Source organism: Aspergillus vadensis, assembly GCF_003184925.1.
Source record: "Aspergillus vadensis CBS 113365 unplaced genomic scaffold BO88scaffold_4, whole genome shotgun sequence".
NCBI classification, from domain to species: Eukaryota; Fungi; Ascomycota; class Eurotiomycetes; order Eurotiales; family Aspergillaceae; genus Aspergillus; species Aspergillus vadensis.
The window spans coordinates 212,069-237,026 of NW_020292042.1; the positions used below are offsets into that span (position 1 = coordinate 212,069).

Genomic DNA, 24,958 nt, shown 5'->3' on the forward strand with positions numbered 1-24,958 from the left:
ATGCCGAATGTGGGGGTGGTATCGGGGTAACAATCCCACGAGAGGCCCGAGACCGACTCCACTTATTTGAACGTAGATTTACTTCTTTGGTTATCTGAATCTCCCCGGCGGGGTTGGCCAGAAATACCAGCACAAGACGAGCACTTGATCCAGACTATAAGCTCGCATTATCCCTCTGTTCAGTTCAATTCCTTTCAAAGAATCCCAATCGTCCATCACCAGAAGCAACCATCATCACAATGCCTCTCCCCCAAATCTTAGTCGGCAAAGTCGCCGCCATCACAGGCGGTTTAACCGGTATTGGCAGGGTAAGGCACAGCAACAAAAATAAGAACTCACCTTAGTTTCCAGGCCAGTTCTAACATTCTCTTCTCTCTAGGCCATCGCCCTCGAATACCTCCGCCACGGCGCAAAAGTAGCCGTAAACCACCTCGGCGGGCCCAAAGAAGCGCCCCTCATCGAAGCAATGCGCAACGACGTATCTGAGATTATCCGATCCGACAGCAACAGCGACAGCGACAGCGAGCAGAGCAGCAGATTTATCCTAGTCGCAGGGGACATAACACAGCCCGAGACGGGGCGGGATTTCGTATCCAAAGCCGTGGAAGCCTTTGGCCGACTCGACGTGTTTGTGAGTAATGCGGGAGTGTGCAAGTTTGAGGAGTTTCTCGAGTACGTCAACCACCCTCCTCCCAATTAACCCTTTTAATATCTACATCCCTAAAGAGCCATTTTTGTTGATCCATGTCATCCTACGGGTATAGAGTCGACCCCCCACTCCTCGGCCACACAATCAACACCAACCTAAGCGGCGCATTCTGGGCAACACAAGCAGCAGCACGACAAATGGCACTGGCTCAATCACCCCCGGGGGGTTCCATTATCGGGATTAGTTCTATCTCTGCGCTTGTTGGGGGTGGGCAGCAGACGCATTATACGCCTACGAAGGCGGGCGTGCTTAGTCTTATGCAGTCGTGTGCGGTTGCGCTGGGCAAGTACGGTATCAGATGTAATGCGCTGCTGCCGGGGACGATCCGGACTCAGTTGAATGATGAGGATATGAGTGATCCGGTGAAGAGGTCGTATATGGAGGGGAGGATTCCGTTGGGGAGGTTGGGTCAGCCGCCGGATTTGGCGGGGCCGGCGGTATTTTTGGCTTGTGAGGAGTTGAGTGGTTATGTGGTGAGTATTCTTTTCCTCTCTGTTTTATGTTTGATGCTTGGGGAGAGTGCGCTAATGTGGATGGATAGACTGGAGCGCAGATACTGGTGGATGGGGGGGCTTTTGTGAATCTTCAGTAGATGATGATATGATCTGATGATGTTATCTTTATTGTGGATTACTTGCTCATGGGGATCGGTATACATACATACATGCATGCATACATGCTTCCAATATATGATTTGAATAAATTCTACTTAAAGTTCAATCCCATATGCCTTGAGGGCAACACCTCCCCATACACCCTCCTTCTGCTCCTGCGACAAGCCCCTCTTCTCCAGTATACCCTGCACCACACTCCTCCACCGTCTCCAGGCGACTGCACTGCCGCCTCCACCCACATTACACACAGGCCAGTCAGACCCAAACATGACCCTCTCTGGCCCGAACGCATCAAAGACCACATCCGTCCACAGCTGAACCTGGTCGACTAGGGAAGCAATATCCGGCTCCGAATCCGCCGTCAGCGGGGGAAGCTCCGAGAATCCACCAGAAAGCTTCATATACGCCGTCGGATGCTGCGCCATGGCTGTGATGAGGGAGCTCCATTCCAGGATATCAGGATGCGTAGCGATCGAGTCGGGCGACGTGTACGGCAGACGCAGGTTCGGCTTGCACAGGTGGTCTGTAGACAGCTCGTTAGCCCAGTAATACCAACCATGGACCCTATCCATATAGAACAGCCAAACGTAATGGAGAATAAACATACTAATAACAATCCTAACCCTATCCTTCTTCTCCCCCACCCCCCGATAAACCGTATTCATCATCTCCGCCGCCTCCCTCAACTGCCACATCCCACCCTGACGAGCATCCACCCCCAGATCAAACGCCAACTGTTGTCGGCCAAGCCACCTCAACCCCTCAATGAACTCAGGCTTTAGCATGACTCCACTCGGCTTATCCTGAACGAGGTAGCGCACTCCGCGGACCTTCTTGGATACTTCCTCCGTGCGAGTCCGCTCCCTCACGAGGGAAAGGTACTTCTCTAGCGCAGCAGGACCCCCGGGCACAGGCGCCCAGGGCACCATACCTAGACAGAGATGGCGATCTACATCTTTGTGTCCTTCCCCTGGGATGGGGTCTCCGGTGATGATCCGGGTGAGGAAGGAGACTTCGTCGAGGGCGTGGGACCAGCCCCGGGTTGGATCTGATTCTTCAATTGAGGAGATGCGGTCGGTTTCGAGGAAGATGAAGCCGCGGAGGTAGTGTGAGTTCGTTGTTGATGGTGATGTTTCGTCCGGGGATGTGGGTGTTGAGGCGGTTGCGAGGCGGTATTCGTCGACTGAGTGCTGGGATCCTAGTGGGCTGGAGGGGGTGTACCAGGCCAGCGTGGGGAGATGGGATGCTGGGAAGAGGTGGATGTGGGAGTCGACTATTGGGGTTGGCATTGTTGTGGATGTAGTACTTTTGTCTTTTCTTTTCTTTGTGTTCGTGTTCGTGTTGATGTGCTTGTGAGGGGTGATCTTCCCGGGAGTGCGGGGTTGAGTGCTGCTTGGGATAATTGAAGAGAGGGAAGATAGTAAGGACTACAGAATTGAAGCAGAGAGTTGTTGATTAGAACACAAGGCGAGCAGAGCAACTATCGAAAGAGGGGAACTAGTGTGCAGCTCTGCTGTACATCATGCAATTCCAGTCAGCAGACGAGGGGACGATGATCGGGGATGCATTAGCCCGAGCGCAGGCAGTCCAGACTCCATCGCGACCAACCAATCTGCTTCCTCCTCTCTACTTCTCTGCCTCACTGGCCAGACCCCTTGGCAAATGGTGAGGACCTTCGGCAGCTCCAGCAGCAGACTTATATACCGAAGGAATAGCTCTGGGCGTGTCCGACCTTCTGCTGGATAGTTTTGTGTTCTGTTCAGTTTTCAGCTCCGCGACTGAACCACAAATTGGGGCGGATCGTCAGTCCTCGCCAATCACACTCCGCAACAAACACGATCTGACTTCAAATGCGGGGTTCTTTCAACTGATGCCTAGGTACTAGATCAGTGGCGGGGGTGATATCCGGGATTCCGTTGAATTGGCTTCTCACTATTACTGGCACTTGGCAGATCATGTTCTCTGGATGCAACAGGAAAAGAGGGGTTCGGTGGATGACGATGTGACTCGCCTTCAGCTTGTGCCTCGGTTACGGCTACATGCGCACTTCATTGCTTCTTTGCATCAACTATCGACACCATAATGTGAAGTGCATGTCTTGGCCCGTCTCAGCGATGATCCATCAGGATGATCCCAGTTCATTTAGCGCGTCGACTGGGTCCCCCAGTGATAAAGAGATGCTGCTCCCTTGATCTGCAGCTTCTGAGTCTCGCTCCTCGCACCCTTTACCGTCCCTCCTTCCTCTCCGTACAACACCGAACATACCAGTATACTACGAAGATGACTATGTCTGTGGGTGAAAGAAATGCCAATGGCAATGGCAGTACAGCTGTGCCGGAGATCCCTGCAAAGCAGAAGGCTGCCATCTATGACCAGCCCGGCACTGTCTCCACCAAAGTCGTAGAGATAGACGTGCCCGAGCCTGGGGTGGGTGAGGTCTTGATCAATCTGTATGTGTGCCTTCTAGCCCAATTGGCTGGACGTGTTAAATCCAATTACCAAGTGCATCCATCGGGCTAATGGCTATTGTAGAACCCATTCAGGAGTCTGTCATTCCGACCTGGGAGTAATGACCAACACCGTAAGTAAACCGACGTACCTTTACCTCAATCACCTCCTAACTCGCCTAGTGGAGATCACTCCCCTACCCCACACAGCCAGGTCAAATTGGCGGCCACGAGGGTGTCGGTAAGATTGTCAAGCTAGGCCCTGGAGCCGAGTCTTCAGGCCTGAAGGTCGGCGACAGGGTAGGAATCAAATGGGTTTCCAGCGTCTGCAAGAGCTGCGGTGCGTACACAATTCCCTCCGCCCAATACACGCAGTCACCGTAAACTGACAGTCAATGACAGAACCATGCCATGCAGGCGCCGACGGCATCTGCTTCAACCAAAGGGTATCCGGATACTACACGCCCGGCACATTCCAGCAATACGCCCTAGGCCCCGCCAACTACGTGACACCGATCCCCGACGGCCTCGCATCCGACGAAGCCGCGCCGATGCTCTGCGCCGGCGTGACCGTCTACGCAGCCCTGAAGCGCAGCAACGCCCGACCAGGCCAATGGGTGGTGATCTCCGGCGCCGGCGGCGGCCTCGGCCATATAGCCGTGCAACTAGCCAGCAAAGGCATGGGACTGCGCGTGATCGGAATCGACCACGGCAGCAAAGAAGAACTCGTGAAGGCCTCCGGAGCTGAACACTTCGTCGACATCACCAAGTTCCCCTCGGACGACAAGGGCCAAGCCATCGCCGCGCACGTCAAATCCCTCGCCGGGGGTCTAGGCGCCCACGCCGTCATCGTCTGCACCGCAGCCAACGCAGCCTATGCCCAGGCCGTACCATTCCTGCGCTTCAACGGTACCCTCGTGTGCGTGGGAATCCCCGAGAACGCCCCGCAACCGATTGCGACCGCGTTTCCTGGCCAGATGATCGCAAAGCATTATACGATTACCGGATCGGCGGTGGGGACGCAGCGAGATGCGATCGAGACGCTGGATTTCGCGGCGCGAGGGATCATCAAGGCCCATTTCCGGACGGAGAAGATGGATGCTTTGACGGGCGTGTTCGAGGAGATGAGTCAGGGGAAGTTGCAGGGTAGGGTTGTTCTTGATTTGTCTTAACGTGACGTCTGTGGCTGCTTTGTGTGTTCGTCTATTTTAGGAGTTAGCTGGAGGTCAATGGAAGTTCAATCAAATATATTTATAAACAAACATGATGAATGATGATGCACATAAAGAACTTGAATATCACCGCAGTAACATCATAAACGATGGTCCCATGAACAGACGGACACAAAGATAGGGGATAAAGAACCTCAAAGACACACATGCAAATAAATGAAACAACAACAACAAACCCGATGAAGAATCCATAAACCAGTCCCCGTCCCCAAAAGAGAACGAACACAAAGAAAGTAAGAAGTAAAAGGAAAAAAAAAAAAAGAAAATCAAAAAGAATGACCGACGCAGGACTCGAACCTGCAATCTCTTGATCCGTAGTCAAGCGCCTTACCATTGGGCCAGCCGGCCAATTGATGAATTAACCGGGGGATCTTTGCCTACATAAGCCAGCCGTAAGAATTAAATGCTCTCACACACACAAAATACGTAGCGCGGTGGTGGCGGGCGGCTCAGTGATTCTTATGCTTAAAGCCGCGTTATTTCCGGGAGAAGTTCTGCCGGTCTGTCTGTTTGTCTGTTTGTCTGTCGGGCGGTGTGGTGTGGTGTGCTGCTCTGTCGGCTCAGTATTTTTTAGGTGGCATTGGAATGGTTTTATTTTTCTTTGTGCTGCTGATTGCGGGGAATTGGGTTGGTTACTGGTCTTTTGCTGGGGGGTTGGGTTGGGATGTTACGGAGGATCTGCAGGGTAGTATTTATTGAAGTTTATCTAGTCTAGTTACTCCATAGTAGGGATTAGTGCTGGACGGAGAGATGGCATCACATTGGCTTGCTTGTGGTATACTACTATGAAGGGGTAAAATATCCGGAATGAAGGAAAAGGATTGATTAGTGGAAAGAGACGGAAAAGTATTCAGTATAGCTAGTACTAGCAACGCATGAGCTCATTCGTAAGAATTACAGCGACACCGAACGAAGGGATCAATTACTCGAACAGTCCCCCAATGCTGCATTTCGATGGTAGATAACTTCATAACTACGTACTGGTGCGCAATTCCTGTCCAACGACTCTTCCTGCTCAGTCCCGAGTCCACGGGCCAGCGTACCGAGCAGCTGGGAAGGAGGGTCTCAGTCAGACATGGGTATGTAGTAAGTAGGACATGTGAAACTTTGTCCGGGAGGGACTTATTGGTCTAGCTACCGGACGTATAATATCGAGCGAGGTCGATAGACGTCATAAGCAGATTCTGAAAGGACCGCTTTGCATCGGGGAAACCGACCCAGCGATTCAATGATACCAGAGAAAGTGTATATTTGGAATGGGTAGTAGGGTGCGAGGGAAAACCAGGCTGTTGTCCCTTGCTTAATGGCCGGTTTGGGGTTGATACCCTTGGTCCTGGGGCGGCCGTTCGGAATTTGAACCGTTCCCTCGGGACCTGAAGCACGCAGTGGGTGGTATTAAGGTTGGTTGATCATGCCAGGACACATTCCTCTGGTACGAATGCAACCATGGGACTGTCTGGGAGCTGCTTTGGTGCTTGTGTCACATCCCGCTAACAAAGTTGGACAGGTACCGTGGTAGCCCGTGGCGGTGCTGTTCCCTTGCACAAGGGACAAAGCAGAAGCTAAGAGGCAAAGGAAATGCTATCACGTCATGGGCAGAGTATTGATGCCAGACCAGCTGGGTAGTAGGGCCACAGGAGAATCGGTGTAGCTTATCTATCAGATCAATCGAATTGAAACAGTCTCGCGCCTCCGTAATGCAAACAGTGGTGTATAATGCGTATCAATGACAAAGCCGCCCCAACCATGCAATAACAATAACCCAATTACCTGGCCCCTCCAAAGTCGGGGAATGAAACCCTGAGATTCCTCACCGTGTGCGCTTGCTGTAGCCCCGACTTGTAGACGAAGACGGTCGCTTTTGACCAGCATTGGCAAGAGGTGATTCCGCAGCACGTATCAACGCATCGAGTCTCAGTATATAGGCCTTGGGAGCTCGGTCCACTTCAATCCGGTGTAGAATAGCTTTCAACCTGCCCACAAATTGGTGGAGCGCCATAGCCGGTACATGCTCTAGGGCATCAAGAATAAAGAATTCACCAGTTTCATCGGCCTTGCCAATAAGCTGGTGGAAGAGATTGCGTTGATCCTCGTCCTCTCCGTGGAATGTCACTCGGCCACGTTCGTTCCCCTCCAGCGCATCCTTATTACGGCCGCAGATATCCTCCAGCAATGTGACCAGGGTCTTCGCAGCCCCTTCCATACCGTGCGGTGCTCGAACGATGATGTTTCCCCGGACGCGGTCGACGTTCTCTTGAATTTTTAGAATGACAGTCTCCACGTCCATATCTCCAGCCTCACTTGAAGCTTGTCCTGTAAGGCAGTAGCGGTCGAAGTCTGCTAGTAGCTTCCGCAATCTCTGATGCACTTTGTCAAAGAAGATGACCGCGCAAGCTGCAATGGGCATCGCCTTGCATAAACTGGAATACACTCCGTCGTCGTGCACGGCGAGCCGAAACATTGTGGCTTCAAAGTCTCCCTGTACAACACACTGCTCCGGGGTACGCGACTGTCCTGCATCATCAACAAGATCGAGACGGAACTCCTCAGGCAGTATCACCGGACTAAAGGCCGACAAAATGTCCCGGACCATGTCCTGTCGGCTCATTCCCCCCTCGGCCTCGGAGCGAACATATTGCCAACACAGCTGATCCGCAATGGTTTCCAGCTTGCCATCCAGCAGTTGTTCAACGCGACCAAAGTTCGGAAGACGTCCATCGCTCGACAGAAGAATGTCGGAGGGAGGAGGTTGAGGGATGAAGCAGCCATGAAGCTGATCAAGAAGCCACTTTTACTTGGTGTTAGGATACCGGAAGAGAAAGGAAAATTTTACTCAAGGTGGGGGCATGAGGTTGCTCACGAAAATGTGCTGACAGGCCACATTAGGCATGCCTGAGAAGGTCGAGCAGGTGCACGTATACCCCTCTGAACCGAGATGAACTCGGGGCTGCTCAATGAATTGGAAATCAAACCCTGTTCGTGTCGTACAGCAGCTGACTACCTTGAACTGACTCGTTAACCCAACGAGAGCCCTGGCTTCGGTGTCGGAGTCAAGCCTGGCGAGATCATAGGTGATCCCTGACTTGCCTCGTACGGACGAAGACGCAGCTGAATCCCCCTCAGCATGACTCTCATCACTTTCGCTTCTCAGGAGCTCGCTGCTGTCGCTATCATCTGTGTGTGGCTCTTTCTCGGGCTGGGAGCGTGTCGTCGGCATGTCGCCTGTTATTGAGAGGTCGTGAAATTCTTTGGTGGGAGCAGACATTGAGAGTTATATGGCAATGGAATTTACTGTGGCTTGTGTGTCCCTGGCTTGGATTTGTATTTGCTGGCCTCCAACGGCGAGACCGGTCAGTTATATAGAGTTTGTTCCGAACCAAGGAAGGAAGCGGGTACATTGTACCAGCAACTGCTCCAAGCTTGCCGCAATCGCCTCTGCCACAGCGACCAAAAAGACAATAGAAGCTTCCATATGAACTACTGTTGGTATTTTGACTAACCACTGAGCCTTGGGACCCGCCGTCAGTGGCCCCGACTTTGCCGCATAATGAGTAAATGAGCCATCATTTGGATATCCTCAAGCATACACGTTCCACAACGATCTGGAATCCCCCAATCTGCGGTTAGTGTGTCCGGTTAACGCCCACCCACTTGGCACAGGAGACATGAGGATTCTGCGCCACAGATGTAGAGCTACTACAAGCTGCATGGGATGCTGGGAGAGAGATTTCGTGTAGCTATAGGATCAGAAGTAGCGGCAGGAGAACCATGAAATCACAGGATCCTCCCGGCTGAACCATATTAAGAGCCAAACGGCGATCATGCGCACTTGGGTGTACGAATCATAATGTGCAGCCGAGTTGGCACATCCAACCAGCCTGTAAACATAGTTAAATGTGTCGAAGGAATACTGCACAGGCCCTTGACAATCTGCACCGTTGCAGCAGGTACTTGATCAGTTGGCACAGGCTCCAATGTCAGGCGGCAACCGCTAGGAAAAAGGGGACGCGGTCGAAGCACTGGCTTCGGACTGTATTGCCGCAAGCTGCGCAACTCCTCTCCACATCATGACAGCATATTGCTGTATCCAACGCAGGAATTCCTATGGTGGAAAATTATACTATCGATTATCCTTCCCTATGATACGCATGCATCTTGTGGCACTGCATTTCTACGCCATCAAATGGCCGAAAGATAGGGATCTCCCTTCCTCAGCCTCGTAATCGAGTCGGAGGGAGAACTTCTGGGCCGCGGGTTCCAATTCGTCGTATCCGCCTTAGGCCGCGAGTAAGGGTACCGGATTTCGTGATGCGCCGCAATATCTCTCGTACCACATCTGCGGCATTGTGCAGCCTGATTAGACGTTCTTTCCATGTGGCACAAGCGGCGCTGCCTCAGAAACTGGGTCTTCAGATACTATAGATTTCCATGGTGGGTGAACACGACCCACGATTCGCTTGTAGAGAGTTCGCGGGAAGGAATTAATAGGCGCCCCTCTCTCGACCACACACTCGGAACGCCTATCTCTCCCTTCCCTCTGCGACCACCGGAGACACCGAGCCGGACAAGATTGCGACATCCAGTACAGCACAAGCCTGTACCACTGGAACAAAGAGAGTAGCCACCCTGAGGCTGTGTGCGGTGCTTCCGCCTATCCCCTTACCATGGCTACCTTCATGCCACCGCAAGATTGGCAAGTATTCGTAAATTCTGGTGTGAATGAATGCTTGAATTCTCTCCCGATAACGTAACAATGGGGTCTCTGACTCTGGGAGCTCCGGTATTACCCATAGTGCATGCCTTGGGCTCCGTAAACTGGGTCCCAGTTTGATGAGCATGAAACTTCTGCTCTCACCGGGCTAATCAGCTTTCAAGTATTCACGAAGAATTACTCATTGCTCACTATTTTATTGTATGCTTATCTCAAGTGGAGTAGAACCCTGATGGCGCCAAAGAGGAACTAGAGGATCTCAGCCAAAGGTGCTCGGCCACTCCTCAGTTAGCGCTGAACGTGGGACTGCTGTTTCGAAATTGTCATATAAACGAATGGCGCCAGAGAGCCATGATCCATTCAGCAGAGGAGCGCAATGTGGCTGTAATTTCTGCGTAATCGGAAATCTTTGGTGTTTGACCGAAAGTGACTGCGAGTTGCCTTGTGGGGAGCTGGACCCGTGACCACTGGCAGCAAGAGCCTCCTTCCAACGCCGGCTCTTCTTCTACTCTCTCGCTTCAAGAAGCTCAATACAATCAGCAATGAGACAATAGATCATATACTCTCGATTTCTCTCTTGATTGTGCGTAGCTTCTGTAACAATGAACTTGTAAGAGCCTAAACACTCTTATAGTATTAAACATGTACAGAACGACTGAAGAAACGGGTAATAGTGCGGAGAAATGAAGCTAAAACTAGAAATCGAAAAGCATCTACCGTTATCTACTAGAGACAAAATATGAAATTCGTCATGTCGTCAAACGCCTGTCTGGCAGAAAGTGATTAATAGCTATCCTCAAGGGCGGCTCGTTTCAGTGTTCATCCTCGCCGCATTTCTCCTTTTGGCATTCTCCAAAGCTTTCCGGAGCCTCTCCTGATGCTCGGGATCTTCTTCGGACTTCCGTGGTGCAATATCAGTCGTGGGATGCTGGGATACCGGCGCAAGCGTATCGGCAGACATCTGTGATGAAGCACCAGTTTGATCAACTATAGGAGGCTTGCCTAGAGACTCCAGAAGACCATTAATGCTAGTAATTATACTCGCAGGCCCAGACCTGATACTTTCGAGCTTGGACTTGAGATCCGCTTGGATCTTCGCGTCTTCTTTCCTTTTCTCATCATCGAGCCGGCGAAAAACATCGGCATCGGCGTCTGAATAACGCGCCTCGGCCACAGAAACACTGTAATCAGCATCGTTGAGTACCGAATCAGCCATATTGAAATTGTGCAAGATGGACTCTGAGTCTTTACGCAAAGACTCGATCAGGTTATATACTGATTTCAGCAACTGTTCCACCTCAGACTCTGGCAGCCCAGAGGAGCGAATGGTCGCGGTATCGACCTTGGCCACCTTCGCAGCAACTTCGTCAAGGAGGCTCTGGTTTTCACCCAACCCGTGCATGATGGCATCGTCAAACGAGTCCATCAGTCGGTTAGCTCTATTGTCTCGCTCTCTAGCCGCTTCGAGGATGTTCCGTTTCTCCATCTGGTCGAAATCGTGATCCACGCCTTTCAGCGCCACGGAGTCGCCCATGAAAACAAGAGGCCGCCTCTCAGCCTTCTTCCGCCGGCGCTCCCGATCCAAAGCAATTTCGAGACGTTTCTGGTAGCGTAGCTCGAGTTTGCGATAAATCTCATTCACCGTCCTCATAGTGTGCGACAGATTGTACCTGTCGGTGGTCGCAGACTTGGCCCGTCCATTCTCATGATCAAGTTGAGCAAGCGCGGCTTCGTAGAGCGCCTGAAGAGCAGCTATTTCTTCTTTCAAGCGTTGATCCATAGGCTCGAAAACATCGGCGACAAACTTGTCCAACTCCTGTCTTTCTTCGTCTAGCTGAGCACGAGCCTCCTTCTGGCGGAACTCCTCCTCCAGTACATTGATATCGGCATAGCCAATCTCCTTCCCATTAAAGAGCGCATCGATGCGCTTCTCCGACACCTCCTGGCGTTGGATCCGTTCCCTATCCAATTGCTCTCTGTGCGGTTTGCTTGAAACTTCCCAAGACTTTACCGCCTCCCTGATGTACGAGAAGTCATTGGAGTAATTCTCCAGATCCTTCCTAGTCGTCATATTCCACGAGCTTTCCGATTGTTTGGACATCGGCGATGAAGCCATGGACCGCAAGTCGTCAACTGGACCAGCTGGCTTTCCATGTCTGAGAGAAGCCGGCAGTGGTGGCGGAGAGGACGTTTTCCGGGGTGCTCTCTTTCGGTAGGCAACGCTCTTCTCCCTTATCAGCCCAATGAACGTTTCATCAAGTTCATTCCGACGCGGGGGCACTGCTGAACCCGGTCTATCACCGGGAATAGGTGCTGGAGCGTTCGACATTACCCGCCCACTCTCAGCTGACGCCTGCCGCAGGTCGGAATAGGCTTGATATGCAGGCCGATCAAACACAAGCACATCGGAGCCTCGTTGGGGACCTTCGGTATAGCGAAACGGGGTATAAATCGGCTGTGGAGGGTTGGTGGTCAGAGGGGGTAAGGCATGTTCATGTCGGGCATCACCGAGCATGGAGGGTGGCACTGATGTCGCTCGTGACGACGTAGCATGAGCGACAAAATCAGTGTGGTATTTATTGTTCCCTGTAAGCGAGGCAGATCTCTGTAAATTTGTTACGCTGGGTGTCTGTATTTTGGGAAGAATGGGACGTCCTCCAGGACTGTAGCTGCCATCTTCCGAGTCGTCATCCCCAAAATTCGAGACCACATGGCCACCTTCGGTTTCGACTGGTATAAGACCGGATCCCACGTCATCATTCGAGTCTTTGGTCGATGCGCGTGGAGTGGGCGTTTGTTGCCGCGGACTTTCTGTGAAATTCTCATCCACTGGCGCCGGTTCAGGCTCAATGTTGAACAGGATCTCTCGTAATTTGGTCTCCTTAGCCATGAATGCTGTGAATATATTGAAACGTTCCGCATCGGAGTCAGCCACTGCCTCCTTTCGAAGCATTGCGACATAACGTTCCAACGAGGATTTGGACCAGGGATCAAGATCATCATACGGATCGAGTGGTACAAAGGCAGGGAGGATTGTCCGTTTATCCGTAGTTGGCCCGTTGGTGACACTGTTCGAATCCACTGAGCTTGACCCAGACTGAACTTGCTTTCGAGGAATTATCGATTCCTGTCTAGGCGTCGGGGTCTCGGTTGGGCTCTGCTTCCGCGAAGGAGGCAAAATGCCTGTGCTGACCCGAGACACTGAGCTCTGAGGATTCTGCTCAGCTGATGTTTGCGCGATAGGACGGTTCCAAGCTTCGATGATACCGTCAATGCTTTCAGCGGTTTCAGAAGTGGAGATGTTACTCTGAACAGATCCAGTACTATCCATCCTGACTGGTTGGGGTGGAGTACCCTTTGTCGCGGTCTGACTAGTCAAAGGGCCTTCAGTTTGACTCGTTGTTTGGAATGCATTACTGGGAGGCGTTATAGGGCTGACAGATTCAGCCTTTCTCTCCGGCTCTTCAACATTTGTCGGGCGACTCTGAGGCACCTGTGACTGTGGGCCCGAAGAGGGCCCATCCTGGGGCCGAGAGCCAAAGGCACCTAAATCATCAATACTCCCTGGAGTGGGTGTCAGGTGCTCCCAGTCTGAAGGCCCGCCAGAGGCTAGGACAGAAGCGCTAGTCGGGGCATTGAGAGGGCTGGTCTTGGGAGGCACCGGTGGAGGAACGACGGGCGGTGTTCCATGTGCTGTACTCAAAGTCGTAGCCACAGGAGCCTGCGGAGGCCCGGGTAGTGGCTGGCTCTCATAAGATACTGGAGTGCTTGGCTTGGGGTTTGGAGCTTGAGAAATGGCCAAGTTAGGTGCATTATTGCCGGTGAGTTGTGGATGGCTTGGCAAAGTCGCTGGCTGCTGCACCGAGGAATCGTGATACTGACCCAGGGGGGCACCAGAGTAGGGAGGAGGAGGAACCGGAGGTGGTTGCTGCCATTGGTTGCTCTGCTGGGCACTTGAGCTCTGGTAAGCAGTGGAACTAGTCGGGGGCGGTGGTGGAGGCTGTAACGGCGAAGCGCTGACAGGTTGCTGGAAAGCATATGAAGGATTCGACGGCCACTGCTGGTAGGATGTAGTATCCGCCGGTTGGGTTGCCCAGCCTGGAGCAGCTGGTAAAGGTTTGTTTGGGTCTAGCGGGCTCACAATTGGAGACTGCGCCTGTGGTGATTGCGCCGTGCTTGAAGGCCGCGGCTAATTGGTTTATGCTCGTCAGAATATTGCGAGCCCATCAAAGGGAGATTGATAAACGTTCAACAACACTCACGGGTAGTGGTGGGGGCGATTGCGCATGAAGTTGGTGCCTGTTGTACTTGACTCCCCATGAAGTGGTGTCGGAGCCCGCAACGGCAGAAACGGGGGATATGCTTGTACCCGGATGAACATTAACTGCTGAAGGAGGATTGGAAATTTGACCGTAGATGGTGGGGTTGTAGGGTGATGATGATGTGGTTGTCGGACGCGGAGGAGGCGGCGGAGGGGGCGGGGAAGAAGCCCGCCATGATGGTTGTTGCGGAGGATGATGGCGAGATGAAGCCGATTGCTGCGTGTTGGAAGAAGGCAGACGCCATTCGGGCTGCGGAGGACCCGAACTTTGCGACCCATACATCTTTGGAGGGGGGAGGAACTCTTCCGCTACGTTGATCTGGTCGCAGAAATTTTAAAGAAGAGACAGAAAAGAAGAAAAACAAAAAAAAAAGCCTTCCGCAAGGTCGTCTTCCCCCCCGATGAATCTTTATTAGAAGAGGAGATGAAGAGGAGGAGGGATGACCTCAAGCGACAAGCTGCTCCCTAAGGCAGGCCACGAGGCAGATCGGCTGACCGGAAAGGAGGTCACTCACTCTCTGTGCCTTATCTTTCTCTCCTATTCTCTCTGTCTGTCGCTCTTTCCTTTCTTTTCTTTCCCTTCCCTTCCCTCTTGCCCTCTTCTCAATCAAGCAAGCGACAAAAATAATGTTAGTTCTGGGGAGATGCAGGAGCAGCAGAGCTTCACGCTTGGAAGTTGCCGAGTCGCTAAATTTCAATCCAATGGATGCTATCGTCCCTGCCACGATCCATTTATATCCACCATTCAGTGACGCCGCTACTAACTACTAGTTCATTGCGTTTCCCGCACTTGCTCCACCTTCATGAACTGCCATCATCCCAGTGTCCACCAGCACATCTACCAACTTAAGTATACTTACTATCTAAGATATAATGCTAGACCAGACCAATTCTGGGTTGCTCGAAGAACAGCCACCATCATGGGCTACTGAATTAGAGAAGTGCGCTGATGACCCCACAACAGATCATCATATATTGGTTGGATTGTCATTCATTCCGGTGGGGATATAATGCCCTATATTATACTACTCTTTTATAGATCTACCGATTACAGTTTGAACCCAGAAGCTCTGACCCATCTTTCACTCTCTAAAAATGAACAATGTCGACGAGCTCAATATACTGCTACTTTTCTGAATTGATGGTTCTTATTCGCGCACACAATGACGACGCGTACAAAGAATTTGTAACTTTTTGGAACAACATCCTCTTTGTGAGAATCTTTCATCATGATATCTCCTCTTCTATTTATAGCCTCTCAAAGAAGGTATTTACCAGGGATTCATCAGTCAAACAAGCTCGCATTATAAAGCGCGGCTGCTACTTCCTTTACATTATCTGCCCCGAATATCATTTCATTTCCAAGCTTTCTGTTTGCTTCTCCCACCCCCGTGCAAGGCAGCAGCACATACTAGAAGCGATATTCTTGGTTACCCAGCAGTCCTTTTCATAGTACACTATTGGCGAGAATCGCCTGAAGTCTGATCTATTTTGCTACGAGCCACTTCTCGAAGACTAGGTTAGGTGCTTCAACTGGCAGCGTCATGTCCAAACGCCCATACGATGATGATGACGATGACTTTGACCTATTTGCCTTTCCCCCAAGGCCTGATCTCTTTGATCAAACAAAATGGGCAGCGCATGTGAGCAGAGAAAATGCAAGGATCGCGCATCGTTTCTGGTCCCTCCCGGACACTGTACTTGGAGACAGCCTAGGAGAGCAACCCCGTTATACCCAGCCCAGGGATGCGGGCGACAATCCCGCAGCACATGCGCTCGCAAGGAATGTCTATGACCACTTGATGCACGACGAAAGATTCCTAACGCCAATTAATCCTACAGATTGGCAAAGGGAATGGACCAATTCCGGGCTGAACAACAGGGTCTGGTCATTCCGCGACATCTTCGAAGGGCAGGGACTTGATCTTGGGGAAGCCACGGAAGATCTTAATGAGGTGGACGGGCAGCTTATCAGGGACATGAAGGCCCTCCAGCTAAGAGCCGCCCTAGGGAGCCGAAACCTCTCAACTGAAGGGACGGTTCCCGTATTACGCCGGCGACTTCAGGACTATAAACGCAAAGTGTATCATCAATATCGCGTCCTGCCTCGAAGTGATCTGTCGCAATGGGGTGTCCACAGAGATGACGCGCGAAAGTACACTATCGAGATCAGCGACGATGATGGTATAGGTGCATTGAATATGTACACTTGTGCTATTCTTGCCAGCCCATATAACCCAGCTTATTGGCTGAGCCGGGCTTACTGCCATTACCAACAAGCGTTTTTTGACCTTGCCATCGGGGATGCTTATCGAGCAGAATATCTCTGTGACGTTCTTTATGATGCACACCGGCGAAGTCTCCAGCCTGGGCTCTATACGCGGATATGGCACGCTCTGGAACAGCATATTATGGTTCAACCTAGAGATCCTATCACGGGTAATTTATCTGCGGAAGCTACACTGTTTCGCAGATTCAATGGGGTTAATTTCTTCGTGCCCACGATCCGGAAGGCCACCCAGCACGTTCTTGCCCTTAGTCTCATGGCGCTCCAGTGTTGGGACGACTATAAAACAAGGGGACGTCTTCTTAGAGCTAGGACAGTGAATGCGGACCGTGACTTGATGCCATTTCAAGAGCGCGCCAAAGTCATGGAATCCGTTGCTGACAGAGCCAAGACGGCCAAGGCAAATACTGAGTACTATTATTACGAATCACGAGCCGGACACACTTCAGGAGACAGGATATATCCCCATGACGCAGACGACATCGATCGTGCTGCAGTCGCCTTTACGGATAAGGCGACAGATGTCTTTTTCAACCAGAATGAAAGCCTCCCTTGGAAGAAGTGCAGGATTGCCGCCAGCAACGATCAAGGTAACACACAACTGAAAGTGATTGCGACAGAGGATATTGCGAAGAATGAGGTCATCTTTGTCGAAAATCCCCCAATGAGAGGCCACCTCGAGCTGCCAAAGCTACCCATCAAAGTGGTACCATTAAAGTGTGACAATTGCCGGAGATCCCTGCCCGCCGAGCATCTGGAGGAATACACTCGTGAATTCGAACAAGGGAATGTCCGTGAAGCATGCAAATGTATCACACAGCCTGTCCCCATTCCATTCTGCCCTGCGCTAAACGATGACGATCCAACTTGCGCCGAGAATGCTCGAGCACGGTATCACTATCGTGTCTGTGGGGAAGACTGGGAATGGCTACACAACTCCATGCGGCCCGTAAAAGTCCTGAACCTCAACAAACTTCCCCGTTACGAGTGCTCGTTTGAAGCACAGGCAACTTTACTGAGTCTCCTCCTGCGTGAAATATTCGACATCACCCTTCACCGAAGAGAAACCCAAGATCCCAACCTCATGGCGCACGAAATCGACGAGCTTGTCGCGCTTGAAAACCCCCATAACTGGACCAATCGAAGGTTTCCCTTCAGCCTGACCGCCAACGTCCATGTCCCCTTTAATATCCTCTTACAACTCGGCGTCGACATCTTCCGCGACCTCAGCTTCGACACCTGGGTCATCCAACTCATTCTGAAGAAGCTCACTGTCAACGCCATCCCCTGCGGGGGTAAGCGTCTCCAAAAGACGAACATTATCAAGAGTAAACCCTTTCCAAAACTGGAAGCTGACCTGACGACTGATAATTTATCAACTTTCTGGCCCACTTTCTCCAAACTATATTTATATCCTGGACACAGTCTGTTCAACCATGCGTGTCCTACTGAATACAACGCCAGCTGGGCCTACTACGGCGACGAGAACCCGAATCTGATCATCTTGTGGTCATTCAAAGATATCAAGAAAGGTGATGAGATCCGCATCCCGTATTTTCACACTCTCGATTCGGGTGTCTCCACCAGCACTCTGGAACGTGCTCTCGGGGGACCTTGCAACTGTGGCGGGCCTCATCTCGATGAAAAGTATATACCATAACCACCTACCTAACAAGACACAGGCGACCTGAAAGTACGCGACAGAAGAAAAAAGCGAAGCCATCATGACAAAGGATGCAAATAGAATCTTGGTGATATAGTCTGTTTTGTTTCTATTCTTTATATATCTATACACTTTATGTCATAGCTAGCTGATGTTTGGCCTGTTGGCCATCCCGCTACACTAAGCTTCGAATTGCTTCGTTTACTTGGCGTGTGATCTGTTGTTAGTATTTCTTGATTACTCTCTCCACATTGGACAGTGGCATCTCTTCTTCATTACTATCGGTTATCTTCGATCCCGCCTCTTGTTATAGTATACTATGCACATGTGATGCACACTTTCCTCAACGGTCTTATAACAATTATCCATAAAAGAATAGCCGAGATAACATACCCAACAAGCTAAGACGGGTACACCACTTAGACAGCTTAAGGGAGAGTAGCACATATTTTCAACATTTCATTATATGCATACAGACAGAACAGAACAGAGGGACGAAGACGAACGCGCAAGAAGCCCAAAATGATCAAGATAATAAGATAGAATACAATACAGAGGCATAGATAGATAGATGCCTCGAATCCATCCATTGGCACAGCAGGATGGAGGGAGGTCACAGGGAAAAGAGAAATGGGGAGATAGAAAGAAGACAACAAAATGGGAAAGCACATGGCAAGCCAGTATAATCTTTACATACACATACAGAGTCTCTAATGCACGCCATGGGGAGGGAGATGAAATCAGACAGACAGACAGACAGACCGTTAGGCAATGACTCTCAACCGTCTACCGAGCTTCTCGAGCTCACCGATAACGCCGCCACCGGCCAGACTCCACTTCTCGCCAACCCAGGCGTCGGTGATGTTCTCACGGAGGAGACCGCTGCGGGCGAAGTATTCCATGAAGCCCTGGGCCTCGTCACGAGTGAGACCGCCGATGGTCTGGATCTCGAGAGAGCCGTCCTTGGAGGCGGGGGACTTGGTAGAAGCGGAGTCGTTGAAGACGGCGAGGACGCGCTTGTCTGCGTTGAGGTAGGGGTCGGGTTGAGGGAATTCCGGAGAGGAGGGCTTGATGCCGGCCTGGCGGGCGGCGAGCTGCTGGAGAGCGACTTCGAAGCCGTAGATGGTGGGGCTGTTGGAGCCGGAGGTGGCGTAGAGGATGACACCGCCGTTGGGGAGGGAGGGCTTTCCGGCCTCGGTGCTGGGCTTCAGGAGGGAGAGGAAGTGCTGGACGAAGACGAGGTCGTGGGCGTGGATGGGCTTGCAGTCGATGTTGTTGTACTTGGTCTCCTTCATCCAGTGGGCCAGGTTGTCCAGGGTCACGAGCATGGGAGGACGGGGCTTGAAGCCCTTCTCGAAGCCGGCGGCCGGGGCCGTGGCGGTGAGTTCGGTCCACAGGGCCTGGAAGACGTTCCATGCAACAGCGGGGTCCTGGATACCGGGCTTGGCGAGAGCCTCGAGGGTCATGCCGGGCTTGACGGCCGTCTTCAGAGCGGGATGGGGCTGGGAGACGGTCAACTTGGACAGAACCTTCTGGTTGGCGGTGACGATGCGAGACAGGAGAGCGGCGGTGGCATCATTCTGGACGTAGACGTTCGGGTTCTCATCGGAGAGGGGGGCGTAGGCAGTGTTGGCAATGACGAGGTCCTGGGCTAGGGAAGTTGTTAGTATTATTTGCGTAGTTGCATATCAGTGCATGAGTGACGGTCTCACCTTCAGGAACCGTGATCACAACCCATTCCTTGGTGAAAGCCATAGACATGGCCTGCAGCATGTGGACGGACTTTCCGGAGCCCTTCACACCGGTGATGATCTTCCTGACGACCTTTCCCTTGTTCTCACCCTCCTCAGCGGAGATACCATCAATGAGTCTTCCCAGCTCGAGCGTCTCACGCCTCACCACCGTTCCCGGACGACGGAATATAGACCAGCCCTGCTTGGGCTTGAAAGCCTGGACAGCCCTCAATTGATCGAGCATGGGCACAGGAAGACCCAGGATGGAGCCACGAAGGCGCGCATCCACCATGTTTTCGGCAGAGAGGTCCTGCATGCCTTCGACTTCAAGGGCGTTAGGGTTGCTGAGGACGATGCGTTTGCGGAGCGCTCTGCGTTCTCCGACAGCGGGAGGACGCGTCCTCTCAACGGGCTTCTTCTTCTTCATTTTGGCGGATTTAGCTTGACGGTACTTGGCAACCGGTAAATCGCCCTTCTTCTTAGCTCCCGCGAGGAGCGGCGTTGACGAGTGGAATGCTGCTACTCGCTGTGCTGTTAATGTCGGCGGGAGGATAGCTCGGGGAGCGGTAGGAAGCCGCGTAAGGCAGCTCCAACAGAAGGAGGAAACCATCGCGCTGCGGTACACACTGGCGCTGTGGCCAGCGTCCTAATCGGTCAATTGGGATTGATTGCGGCGGGGATGGGGGGTGGGAGCGGAGGATTGCGCGGAGGAGGAGTCGCCCAAAGACATGGAATGGATTGAAATTCGGAGCACATTTTGGAGCCTCGACTCAGATTCCTCCTCCCTTGCCCCTTCGGGACTAGTGTCAGTGCCGCCGGAACAGAAGGCGGTGTGACAGGCCTAAAAGCAGCATGGCGATTTTATCTCCCGAACTTTTTTTTTCCTCTTTACCCGATCGGTCAAATCACTTGTTTCCTTTGCGCCCAGTTCTCCAATCTTTTTCGGAGTCCCTGTGTGATACTCTCAACCTCAATCCCCAGAGTATCTTGTTCGCCAGTTGCGCGACAGAAGGACAAAATGGCGTCTACCGACTCCAAGCCCAAGCCGGAGAGACTGTAAGTCAAATCCACCTCCCCATTTGCGTGGGGAAATATCATTATCATCTATCTATATAAACTCCGTTGAACTTGAACAAACACACATACTAATTCTTCAATGATGATACTATCAGCCCCGTGACTGTCTCCAAGCCCACCCCTTACACATTCGACCTCGGTCATCTGCTTGCGAACGACCCCAACCCTCTCGAGATCTCCCGCTCCGAACCCTTGGACGTCAGTCTCAAGGCCACAGCCCGGGATGGCACCCAGTCTCTTCTCAACCAGCTCCTGACCACCTGCCCCATCACCTCCTCCCAACAGGGTGTCCTCCTGACTCTCCCACCTCCCACCACCGTCCTCCCTCGCTTCAAGCCCCTTCCCACCCCTAAGCCCCCGACCAAGTGGGAGCTGTTCGCCCGCAAGAAGGGTATTGGCAAATACAGCAGCAGGCCTGGTGCGGCATTGGCCGACAAGGAGCGTCGCAAGAAGTTGGTGTACGATGAGGAGAAGGGCGAGTGGGTTCCTCGCTGGGGTTACAAGGGCAAGAACAAGTCCGATGATGAATGGCTTGTTGAGGTGAACGAGAAGGATTGGAAGAAGGAAGAAGAGGCTGCCGCTAAGGGAAGCTCGATCCGTGGATTATCTCGTGCCGAACGCAAAGACAGGATACGCCGCAACGAGAGGAAAATGAGAGCGAATGAGCGCAAGAGCCGGAAGTCGGGTGGTGGTTAAACAACGAAAAAACCGATGATGTGTATTATGTGCTGTGTGTGTCGTTGTTGTTGTTGTGTCTGATAACGATCTTTGTCAAGAGTCGAGGCCGTATAACAAGTTTCTGCGGATCTTGCCTTGGTTTTAATTTTTCGTTCTTTCACCTGGGGCTCAAATGTTACGGCGTTCGGTTTGGAGTCGCTGGGCTTGGATGTCTGTCAATGTTGCCTTTGGTTTGGGACTTGTTCGTCTCACCGGGCTCGAAAAAGCAATATCATTTTACTACCCCCTTTAAGGATTTGTCTTATCTCTCGATCTTCTATGGGGTCCGCACCATAACCGGGGGGACTACTTGACTTCATCTGTACTACTGTTTCGCTTGTAGATACGCCTCTATATTTTTCAAATACCAATAGACCATCCAGCCTGCCAATACTAATTCCAATTTCTCTTCAAATTGATGCATCGCCTGTCATTGGTCTATCTTACAGCTATGTACCAATATACGCCAAAGAATTGAGAAATAGTACAAAGCAAGGACCAAAAAAGTGTCATGAGTCGCCAAATTCGGGGGAAAAGCACCGTAACACAGCTCAAGTGGGGAATCAATAGATGAATAAGCCTTTAGGAAATGAGATAAGGAAAGAACATGCATATGATGATTCCAAAAGAACAAGAAAAGGCTATAAAGGTGATATGTCGCCAACGGTGCCAAGAAGTGGAAATGTGATCGAGCAACGACGGAAAGAGAAGACGAAGAGAAAGATTTGTACAACAAAAGTCAAAGCGTCATGTAGGCCTGAACTGAACCGACTCCAAGGCGCCAGGCATGCAGTCTGATGGTGGCCCGATATAGCTGGAAAATCGTCGCGGAACTAAAACTGGTGAAGGCATAAAGATGAAAAGCTGAAAGTTCATGTATGCGCCAACGTCTAGAGCAAGAGATTGGGAAATGGTGTATGAGCCGGATCACAATCGAAAGGTATCATCTCACTCATCATGCACGACCTGCGGATCCAGTCCCAGGCCCTACACTTGGTGAAGTAGAATTTCGAGCATGTAGGCCAGCCTATTCGGGTAATGAAATGGGGATGTTGGTGGATACAGCGTATTGGAATTCGCTGGTGAAAGCTCTATATGAAATGTTGTTTAGATCTGGATCGGGGAAAGTGGGGGGCCGAGTTCGGGAAGCTGTGATATGCTTCTCGTATGCGAGGTCTCAATGTTCTTTGGTCTCTGCTTGCGGTTCTTCGGTACTTCGGGGCGCGGTGGCTCTTCTTCCTGTTCAGGTTGGCTGCTACCGGAAGAGACAGCCCTCTCGTGGCTCTCATGAGCTTGACGAGGTTGCTGGTGTTGCTGGAATTGCTGAATTTGCTGTAATTGCTGAGGTTGTTGGACCTGCTGACAATCGTGGACTGCTTCATCCTTCTCCTGGGCCGCCTTTTCCTTTTCATCCATTTCCTTCTCAATTTGAAGATATTCTTTCTCTGTCCAGCAGCCTTGCCAGCAGTTCTTCCAGTCGCAGACCAGGAAGTGGAAGCAGAATGCATCAATCTTCATGCAAGGCTGGAAGCAAATGCAAAGGTTGCGGTAGTCCATTTTGTTCTGGTCGACATAGGAGTGCAGGAGGTTTAGGTGACAGGTGATGGCGAAAAGAAGGTAATAGTTATAAGGCGGCAACTTGGAAAGTTCATCTTTCAGCATTTGTGGCGCGGTCGTTGCACCCTCGCATTTCTCAGCGATTAAGGCTTGTGTCTCCTTGGGGAAGAGCTCATCTGGCAATTCACGAAGCCAGGCCTTGAACATCGAGCCAATAGTGTTAATATCATAGAGGTCTGGCACATCGAAAAGGTTGATGTCAAGTTCTGAATGGAAACGTCAGACTCGAGCAGAGAGAACCAGGGTTAGCAAAAGAGAGGTACCTGTATCGAAACGTCTTTGCCAGTGTTTCACCTCTTTCCCGCTTCCCGGGACTCGGTAGAGTCCCTCTTCTTCACATCCCTTGAAATTGAGGTAGCTAGCACGTCGTTAGCACATCCATTCCAACATGCAGGTTCGTGATATTGCTTACTCGACGCAGCGGTAAGGTAGAGCAGGCATCCAGAACTCGGTTTTGTCTCTACAATCTTCAAGTCGCTTTGCGATGCGAGTCCGCCTTGCCTGTTGTATGAGTGGCAGGTTGATGACTGAGCAAACATAATTGTCGTCATTGACGAGCTCCCGCTCATTCGTGCTCCCGCTCCTGGTAATCTTGCCGAAGAAACCCTTCCCAGCCTTGCCGATACGATCAGCGGCGCCACTTGACGATTGTTTGAGGTTATTGAATAGCGCAGCGGATGCGCCTGACACCTGGCTTAGTGAGGCGGACGGAACCATCGATCCCGCATAGTATTTATCTTTACGCATATGACCGTTATGGTATTCTGCGGGTCGGTCGGCGGTATAACTGCGAGCCGTAGGATTCCCAGCCGTCCTGATATTACGCTCATGACGTGGGGCAGTCTTCGGAGGCTCTTGCACCTCCCTCCGGGTGTTCTCTTCCAGCCTCATCAGGCTAGTGGATGGGCGTCGATGTGCTATCCTGTTCATAGACGAGTCGTCCAGCCTAATCGAGCGGGAGCGAGAGAGGAGGTTTGCAAAGCGTGGCTTGTTCTTCTTGGCTAGGTTGAAGGCGTCCGACTCCGTACCCACCTTCTTCACTTCTGCTGGTTGGGGACACTTCTCCTCAGCACGATCACCACCTATTGAATGGCCTGTCAGCGCACGAGACAGATGTATGGCTGGACGCATCCACTTACGATTCTCTTCTTGAGCTGCCCGCTCAATAGCACCTGGCAGATCAGGTGTTGATTCGTAGAATTTTGTTGAGATCTGGGTTTTACGGTCCCTGGAACTGCCGCGGCTCTTGGGCTTTTCGCCCGAATTCCCTGAGCTATCCGAACGTTGGGCCCTGTGTGATGACTTTGGTGCTTTGAGGTTCGCAAAGAAAGAGCGTGACTGATCACGCGTGTGCTTAGGGGTGTCTTTCGGGGAAGGAGGATACTGGGGTATAGCCGTTATACCCGGAGTAGCTGGTTCCGCAGGGGCAATACCCGGAGAGGTTGCTGGGAACGTAGGGCTACTCGACTTGCTGTTGGAATCTTGTGTGACGGGTCTGATAGTGGCCCCTTTGAAAAAGGGCGAGCTCGATGATGACTTGGGGGAACGGGGTGTCAGGGGACTTGGCCCCTCGGAGCTTTGGGCACCGGGCGTCAGTGGAGACGAGATCTTCGCATCCGCCTGCAGAGTGGAAGTGCTAAGATCTAAATTCGGAACAGTGGACTGTCTCGATGGCATCGTAAGTGTCAATCGCGGGTCAGCAGGTGACCCTGAATTGTTGAACCGGAACGCGGTCTGGGCTGAGGAAAAATAATAGTACGTCAAGGATCGGCTGCGACACCAAGTGGACGATGAAAAAGGACCTAGGGGCGAAAACAGGTTAGCATCCAT

The 24,958-nt window shown here is 51.8% G+C and overlaps 9 protein-coding genes and 1 non-coding gene across 10 annotated transcripts; 4 read left to right on the forward strand and 6 right to left on the reverse strand.

Moving 5' to 3' along the window:
* Positions 1–112: 112 nt before the first annotated feature.
* BO88DRAFT_441672 (SDR family NAD(P)-dependent oxidoreductase) lies at positions 113–1,349 on the forward strand. The gene is made up of 4 exons (XM_025709897.1): positions 113–308; positions 380–672; positions 765–1,182; positions 1,251–1,349. The coding sequence occupies exons 1-4, from the start codon at positions 240–242 to the stop codon at positions 1,299–1,301; spliced, it is 831 nt and encodes a 276-aa protein (XP_025565789.1). The 5' UTR covers positions 113–239; the 3' UTR covers positions 1,302–1,349.
* Positions 1,350–1,418: 69 nt separating this feature from the next.
* Positions 1,419–2,612, reverse strand: BO88DRAFT_333389 (uncharacterized protein; the record flags this gene model as incomplete). The annotated part of the gene is made up of 2 exons (XM_025702761.1): positions 1,419–1,846; positions 1,931–2,612. 2 exons carry the CDS (start codon positions 2,610–2,612, stop codon positions 1,419–1,421), a joined length of 1,110 nt encoding a protein of 369 aa, XP_025565790.1.
* A 997-nt stretch (positions 2,613–3,609) lies between these two features.
* On the forward strand, positions 3,610–4,942 carry BO88DRAFT_450614 (zinc-dependent alcohol dehydrogenase; the record flags this gene model as incomplete). Its single annotated transcript, XM_025710578.1, has 4 exons — positions 3,610–3,773; positions 3,856–3,904; positions 3,954–4,110; positions 4,173–4,942. The coding sequence occupies 4 exons, from the start codon at positions 3,610–3,612 to the stop codon at positions 4,940–4,942; spliced, it is 1,140 nt and encodes a 379-aa protein (XP_025565791.1).
* Positions 4,943–5,278: 336 nt separating this feature from the next.
* Positions 5,279–5,350, reverse strand: BO88DRAFT_t56. Its single transcript has one exon. It is a non-coding gene; the product is annotated as a tRNA-Arg (tRNA).
* A 1,462-nt stretch (positions 5,351–6,812) lies between these two features.
* Positions 6,813–8,219, reverse strand: BO88DRAFT_334093 (uncharacterized protein; the record flags this gene model as incomplete). Its single annotated transcript, XM_025702786.1, has 2 exons — positions 6,813–7,790; positions 7,863–8,219. The coding sequence occupies 2 exons, from the start codon at positions 8,217–8,219 to the stop codon at positions 6,813–6,815; spliced, it is 1,335 nt and encodes a 444-aa protein (XP_025565792.1).
* Positions 8,220–10,509: 2,290 nt separating this feature from the next.
* Positions 10,510–14,430, reverse strand: BO88DRAFT_382565 (uncharacterized protein; the record flags this gene model as incomplete). Its single annotated transcript, XM_025704633.1, has 3 exons — positions 13,976–14,430; positions 13,576–13,902; positions 10,510–13,485 (listed from the first exon to the last, which is right to left on the reverse strand). The coding sequence occupies exons 1-3, from the start codon at positions 14,315–14,317 to the stop codon at positions 10,510–10,512; spliced, it is 3,645 nt and encodes a 1,214-aa protein (XP_025565793.1). The 5' UTR covers positions 14,318–14,430.
* Positions 14,431–15,578: 1,148 nt separating this feature from the next.
* On the forward strand, positions 15,579–17,981 carry BO88DRAFT_333456 (uncharacterized protein; the record flags this gene model as incomplete). The annotated part of the gene is made up of 1 exon (XM_025702764.1): positions 15,579–17,981. One exon carries the CDS (start codon positions 15,579–15,581, stop codon positions 17,979–17,981), a length of 2,403 nt encoding a protein of 800 aa, XP_025565794.1.
* A 608-nt stretch (positions 17,982–18,589) lies between these two features.
* On the reverse strand, positions 18,590–20,445 carry BO88DRAFT_204196 (mitochondrial 37S ribosomal protein mS29). The gene is made up of 2 exons (XM_025701878.1): positions 19,697–20,445; positions 18,590–19,635 (listed from the first exon to the last, which is right to left on the reverse strand). Exons 1-2 carry the CDS (start codon positions 20,325–20,327, stop codon positions 18,749–18,751), a joined length of 1,518 nt encoding a protein of 505 aa, XP_025565795.1. The 5' UTR covers positions 20,328–20,445; the 3' UTR covers positions 18,590–18,748.
* Positions 20,446–20,623: 178 nt separating this feature from the next.
* Positions 20,624–21,933, forward strand: BO88DRAFT_402309 (ribosome biogenesis protein RRS1). The gene is made up of 2 exons (XM_025706069.1): positions 20,624–20,773; positions 20,890–21,933. The coding sequence occupies exons 1-2, from the start codon at positions 20,736–20,738 to the stop codon at positions 21,488–21,490; spliced, it is 639 nt and encodes a 212-aa protein (XP_025565796.1). The 5' UTR covers positions 20,624–20,735; the 3' UTR covers positions 21,491–21,933.
* A 685-nt stretch (positions 21,934–22,618) lies between these two features.
* On the reverse strand, positions 22,619–24,805 carry BO88DRAFT_333099 (putative Rho GTPase activator (Bem2); the record flags this gene model as incomplete). The annotated part of the gene is made up of 5 exons (XM_025702748.1): positions 22,619–22,825; positions 22,886–23,334; positions 23,392–23,486; positions 23,541–24,222; positions 24,268–24,805. 5 exons carry the CDS (start codon positions 24,803–24,805, stop codon positions 22,619–22,621), a joined length of 1,971 nt encoding a protein of 656 aa, XP_025565797.1.
* Positions 24,806–24,958: the final 153 nt, after the last annotated feature.

What these genes read in the sequence shown, in the direction of transcription:
- BO88DRAFT_441672 (XM_025709897.1), top strand. Translation starts at nt 240, where the DNA reads ATGCCTCTCCCCCAAATCTTAGTCGGCAAAGTCGCCGCCATCACAGGC. An exon ending in GTTTAACCGGTATTGGCAGG is followed by an intron (nt 309 to 379) that starts GTAAGGCACAGC and finishes TCTTCTCTCTAG; the next exon opens with GCCATCGCCCTCGAATACCT. An exon ending in AAGTTTGAGGAGTTTCTCGA is followed by an intron (nt 673 to 764) that starts GTACGTCAACCA and finishes CTACGGGTATAG; the next exon opens with AGTCGACCCCCCACTCCTCG.
- BO88DRAFT_204196 (XM_025701878.1), bottom strand. Translation starts at nt 20,327, where the DNA reads ATGGTTTCCTCCTTCTGTTGGAGCTGCCTTACGCGGCTTCCTACCGCT. An exon ending in TGTGATCACGGTTCCTGAAG is followed by an intron (nt 19,636 to 19,696) that starts GTGAGACCGTCA and finishes CAACTTCCCTAG; the next exon opens with CCCAGGACCTCGTCATTGCC.
- BO88DRAFT_402309 (XM_025706069.1), top strand. Translation starts at nt 20,736, where the DNA reads ATGGCGTCTACCGACTCCAAGCCCAAGCCGGAGAGACT. An exon ending in AAGCCCAAGCCGGAGAGACT is followed by an intron (nt 20,774 to 20,889) that starts GTAAGTCAAATC and finishes TGATACTATCAG; the next exon opens with CCCCGTGACTGTCTCCAAGC.